Source organism: Emys orbicularis, chromosome 23 (assembly GCF_028017835.1).
Source record: "Emys orbicularis isolate rEmyOrb1 chromosome 23, rEmyOrb1.hap1, whole genome shotgun sequence".
Classification (NCBI taxonomy): Eukaryota; Metazoa; Chordata; order Testudines; family Emydidae; genus Emys; species Emys orbicularis.
In genome coordinates, this window is record NC_088705.1 from 13503412 (window position 1) to 13509411 (window position 6000).

At 51.7% G+C, this 6000-nt stretch overlaps 1 protein-coding gene across 3 annotated transcripts in view; it reads left to right on the forward strand.

Moving 5' to 3' along the window:
- PTPRU (protein tyrosine phosphatase receptor type U) overlaps positions 1–5712 on the forward strand; it is a 266338-nt gene extending 260626 nt beyond the window's left edge. For all 3 annotated transcript variants that reach the window (XM_065421874.1, XM_065421875.1, XM_065421873.1), the window contains one exon: positions 5650–5712. In XM_065421874.1, coding sequence (XP_065277946.1) covers positions 5650–5712 — 63 coding nt within the window. The remainder of the gene's footprint in view (positions 1–5649) is intronic.
- The last annotated feature ends 288 nt before the right edge of the window (positions 5713–6000 follow it).

Consider the following 6000-nt stretch of genomic DNA (forward strand, 5'->3'; position numbering starts at 1 on the left):
TACGAGGGATGGGGAAGAGTCACTCACATCCTGCCAGGGACAACAGGGCCTCCAGTGGGTTGTGTTCGCCCGTAGCCCTGCCTTTTCTATCTCCGAGCACCAGAACCCATCATGCACACACCACCTGCTAAACACAACCTAACTACTCCTGCGTAGGAACAAAAGATATCCTAACAATGGTTTAGGCCCATTACTAGATGGAGATGTTAAACCCATTAATCGCGATGCAGAAAAGGCAGACGTGGTCAGTAAATATTTCTGTTCTGTATTCAGAAAGAAGCGTGTTGATGTGTTTGTGGCACGTGAAAATGATGTCTGGGGGAGGAGGAGGATTTCCAGTCCATTGGTAACCAAGGAGGATGTTGAATGACGTTGGCTAGGGATAAACGTTTTTAAAGAAGCAGGCTTGGATAACTTGCACCCAAGAGTCCTAAAAGAGTTGGCTGAGGAGATCTCTGATGTAATTTTTTAATAAGTCTGGGAATACCGGGGAAGCTCCAGAAACCTGGAAGAGTGCTGATGTGCCAATATTCAAAAAGGGCAAGTGGAATGACCCAGATCGCTGTAGGCTGACTAGCCTGACATCAATCCCGGGTAAAATAATGGAAAAATTGATACGGGATTCAATTCATAAAGAATTAAAGGAGAGAAATATAATTAATCCCAGCCAATATGGTTTTATGGAAAATAGGTCTTGATTTCGTTCTTTGAGGTGATTACGAGTTTGGTTGACGAAGGTCACTGCGTAGATGTAATGTACTTAGACGCTTGTATGGCCTTTGACTTCGTACCACATGATAGTCTGATTGGAAAATTAGCATTATCCAATGTCAGTAAAGCGTATGTGAAATGGAGTAAGAACTGGCTAACTGACTGATCTCAGTCAGTGGGGAGTGATCAAGTGAAATCACTGCTGATAAAATTTGCGGATGATGCAAAGATAGGCAGAGCAGTAAACAAAGTTGAGGACAGCTCCGGATTCTGTGACGGGGATCAGCTTGGTGGGTTTAAAGCTACTCTAAGGAGGACACTGCTGCTTTCGACGTGACTGGCCGACTGCTGTAGGTTAGGAGGGGAGCACTTCGCAGAGCTCTGGGTGTGTGCACTTGAGGGGCTGGAAGAATGGAGGTGCTGTTGAGGAGCAGTGAGGTGCACTGGCAGAGCTGGGACCAGCGTAGCAGCGGGTGCTGCAGATGAGGAGGTAAGTGCAGAGGTGTGTGTAGTGATGGAGGGTGTGTTTATGGTGCACCCAGTAGGGTTGCCAACCCTCCTGGTTTCGCTGGGAGTCTCCCGGAATCGGGTTCTATCTCCTGGAGGTTACTGAAGCCAAACCAGGAGATTTTAGGCCATTAAACGTCGGGCGGCGCAGCGGGGCTAAGGCTAGAGACAAGCAAATCATGGCCAAGTGCCAGCTCAGGGGCGTCTACTCTGCAACCAGAGGTGTGGCCACAACCCATGTAGTGGGGGCCCAGGTCTAAGGCAGGCTCCCTACCTGACCTAGCTTTGCGTGGTTCCCGGAAGCGGCCGCAAGGTCCCTGCAGCCCCTAGGCGCATGGGCAGCCAGGGAGGCTCCGTGCGCTGCCCCCACCCTGAGGGCCGGCTCTGCAGCTCCCATTGGCCGGGAACCATGACCAATGGGAGCTGCGGGGGCGGTGCCTATGGGTGCGAGGGCAGCACGCGGAGCCTCCCTGGCTGCCCATGCGCCTAGGGGCTGTAGGGACCTGGCGGCTGCTTCCTGGGCTGGAGCTTCCTGGGAACTAAGCGCCACTGGGACCCCGAACCCCCCTCTTGCACCCCAACCTCCTGCCCCAGCCCAGAGCCCCATCCTGCACCCCAAATCCCTCATCACTGGCCCCACCCCAGAGCCTGCACCCCCAGCCCGGAGCCCCCTCCCGCACCCAAATTCCCTCCCAGAGCCCACACCCTCCCCAACCCCCTGCCCCAGCCCGGAACCCCTTCCCGCATCCAAACTCCCTCCCGAGCCTACACCCCCCCACACACAGCCCCCTGCCCCCTCCTGCATCCTAAACCCTCATCCCCAGCCCCACCCCAGAGTCTGCACCCCCAGCTGGAGTCCTCCTCCCAACCCCCTGCCCCAGCCCAGAACCCTCTCCCGCACCCCAAACCCCCCATCCCTGGCCCCACCCCGAGCCCGCACCCCCAGCTGGAGTCCTCATCCCTCCCCTCCCCCCAACCCCCTGCCCCAGCCCAGAGCCCTCTCCCGCACCCCAAGCCCCCCAGCCCCACCCCGAGCCCACACCCCCAGCTGGAGCCTTCACCCCTTTCCCTCACCCTAACCCCCTGCTCCAGCCCAGTGAAAGTGAGGAGGGTGGGGGAGAGCGAGCGAAGGAGGGAGGAGGGAATTGAGCGAGCGGGGGCAGGGCCTCGGGGAAGGGGCGGGGCAGAGGGTGGGGCAGGGGTGTTCGGTTTTGTTAGATAGTTGGCAACCCTACCTACATCTGGTTGGGATCAGAGCTACACAGGGGTCAAGCTGGGGTTTTTATCACTTTGCGAGAGGAATCCGAGTGGTTTGTTGCGTTTTTCAAAGCAAGGTGGCCAGCATGTTCGCATTGCCTGGATTATAAAATCCCTCACTCTAAAACCGAAATGGCTTTGGGAGGGATGTGCTTTGCATTAGGAATTAAACCGGGGTTGGGCGGGGGGAGAACAAGTAATAAAAAGGCGCAGTGACAGGCATGAAGTCGTCAAGCCCAAAGGTATTACAAAAAAAGCAGCATTTCGGATCAGAACACAATCTTCTCCCAGGCTTAAATGAACCTGAAATGTCTATTCTAGGAAACTCAATCTAATGGAGCCACTGTGGGCCAGATCTCCCACTGGGGCAAATGGGGGTAGCCTTTCTGAAGTCAGGGGATCTGCTCCACTTCAGACCAGCTGCGGTTCCCCGTGGGCCTTCCCCCACCCCACACACTGGCTGCCCGTGGGGAGTTATTTTTACACTATTATAAAAGGAAACAATCCCTTTCCTTAATCCAAAAGCATTCTGTGGTTTTAATCTCTGTGGCTGCCTCCTCTCTTTGATTTCCTTCCCCCGGGACTCCCCACACACACACCTGGGCCAGCCTAGTGGTACTCACCCCTCCGCGCGGCTAATTGGATTTTTTTTGAAGGCCCACTGATGCTTCCCGCAGAGCTTGCTGGAGGATTGTGCTTTAGAAGCACTTAGCTCTCTCGCATAGATTTCCTGTGCATGGGATTTTGTGCCCCCTCCTGTCTTTGTGTTTGCAAAGGGAATTGCATGCAAACAGGATCCTTGTTGCTCTGAGAGGGTCCCAAAGCTCATCCCCCTCCCAAAGTCACAGCTATCCTCTGCTTGTGATGTACTGTGTCCAGTTTTGGGCCCCCCACTACAGAAAGGATGTGGACAAATTGGAGAGAGTCCAGCGGAGGGCAACAAAAATGATTAGGGGGCTGGGGCACATGACTTACGAGGAGAGGCTGAGGGAACTGGGCTTGTTTAGTCTGCAGAAGAGAAGAATGAGGGGGGATTTGATAGCTGCTTTCAACTACCTGAAACGGGGCTCCAAAGAGGATGGAGCTCGGCTGTTCTCAGTGGTGACAGATGACAGAACAAGGAGCAATGGTCTCAAGTTGCAGTGAGGGAGGTCTAGGTTGGATATCAGCAAATACTATTTCACTAGGAGGGAGGTGAAGCACTGGAATGGGTTACCTAGGGAGGTGGTGGAATCTCCATCCTCAGAGGTTTTTAAGGCCCGGCTTGACAAAGCCCTGGCTGGGATGATTTAGTTGGGGATTGGTCCTGCTTTGATCAGGGGGTTGAGCGTTGAGTCCCAAATGGGGTTGGGAACCAGAGGAGTAGATGGGCACATGCTCTGCTAGTGGAAAAAGGGCTCATTCTGTTAAAGGCACCAGAGCCGCTCTGTCACCCTGGGCTGATGCCTGACTCGGCGCATCCATGCATGACCGTGCTCTTAGAGTGTACGCTGTCCAGGGCAGAAAGATACTAGTAAACTTTAGGGCCTATCTAAATAAATACATAATAATCCTCCCATTAAGAGGAAGTCGTTATTTTTAGCCCTTCCTCTAATGGGAAAATAAGATCCTGTATATCTTCTAAATATAGATAAATCAATGCACAGGGTAGCAATTCTAGCCAGGGGAATTTTCACACAGGACGTAAGTCGTAGCCACAAAATATATGCAGACAAGGGTACTTTCATTGCGCCCACTCAACCCAGACTGGCGCAGGCACCAACTAACTGTCCCTGTACCAAGGGAACGGCAATGACGCAGCTGTGCTCCTGGTGCAGGCATCCAAGCCATTGCACCGAGAGGAAGGCTGTAAGTCTTTGCTGCAGGGAGCCGTTTGTTTAGGGCTCACTTCCTTGAATGGGAACGGTAAGACTCCCCTGATGCCAGTATTCCCAGGATCGGGCCCTTCAGCTGCCTTAGTGGGGCTTATATATGCACGCATCTGTTGGCACGTGCAGTCCCCTGCTTCGTACATGCAAGGGTGGGCTCGGAGCCGACATGCACGGATGTGTAGCAGATGCAGCAAAGACCCCCCGCGCCTGGCAGACCTCATGTCTCGTCCTGTCTCAGGTGGGGGCTGCCATTGACACTAATGAGGAACCAATTCCATGCGGCAAAGCCCTTTCCTCCCTCCCCCACAATTGGCACGAATTGGCTCCCTTGTGGGCAGACTTGGTGGGGAGGCTGAGAAATGAACAGACTGAGCTCCCCTTTCTTCCCTAGATTATAGGTCTTCTGAGTCAGAGCCGAGCTGCATTGGCCAGGTGATTTATAGGATGCTTGTGCTTCCATTGCCAAGGCTGGATAATCCAGGACCTTAGTCCCCAGGTCTGTCCCCAGGCACCTTTCACCAGTGTCAAATGCATTCTTTTTTTTTTTTTTTGAATGAATTGGGTAATGTTCAGGGGGGCTGGAACAGTTCGTAGAGTGGGGGTGCTGAGAGCCATTGAACCTTGTATATGATGGAAACCCCTTCAAGCGAGAGGGTGCGGAAGCACCCCTCGTCCTAGCACCTCTGGTAATGTTTGAGAGTGTTCCCCCAAAGCACTGTCTGGATCTATGTAGGTAGGTAGTTCATAGCTGACAGTACCAGCAGATGGTGCTCAAGAGCGTGCAGCAGAAGCAGAGCTGGTTGGAAAGGCTCGGAAGGAATGGTTTTCCATTGGAAAATACCAATTTTGTCAAACGTGAAACGTTTTGTGGAAACGTGTCACCAATGATGAAAATTCTTTTGGGAAGAAAAATGGCAAAAAGCATTTCTCTGAGGTTGAATTATTGCATTCGAACCTATTCGAAATAGAACATTTTGATTTTCCATTTTGAACTGACTTTTCAGTTAATTTGTTAAGTAATAGAATAGAATTAATTAATGGGGAAAAGTCAAAATTGGAACAAAAGGTTTTGATAGAGCGGAAGCATTTTTTCCCCCCAGAATTTCATTTTGCAGGAAATTTAGAAATTTCTTGTTTTCCTTCTATTTTGGAGCCACAGAAATTTCAAAATGGTGAAACTGCAAAGTCTGGTTCCTGCTCTCCTATATTCATAGGCTTCTAGGACCAATAAAACCTCTTGTGCAGTACAACGGGCTTACGCTGGGCAGCTCTTCACGCATTTCTTTTCTTCTTCTTCTTAAAGGAACAGTATCATTTCTGCTACGACATAGCACTGGAATACCTGGAATCACTGGAGACAAGATAGCATCGTGCCGGAAGATGGAAAGCAAATGTTTGTTTAGGGTTCACGCCAAACATGCATTTTGCACTCGGACTTTGAGCTAGTGCGACTGGCGAGGGGGGGGGGAAATAATAATGGACAGAATAAAAAAAATACAATAATGAAAAACAAAAGGCAGGATGTGGGGAAATGTCGGCCATGATAGAGCTTCATCCTCCTACTCTCCATCTCCCAGGCCCTCTTTCCACCCTCATGGGACAGAGCTCAAACGGGTTGGTTGCCAGCACTCGTTCCATTACATGGTGATGCCTC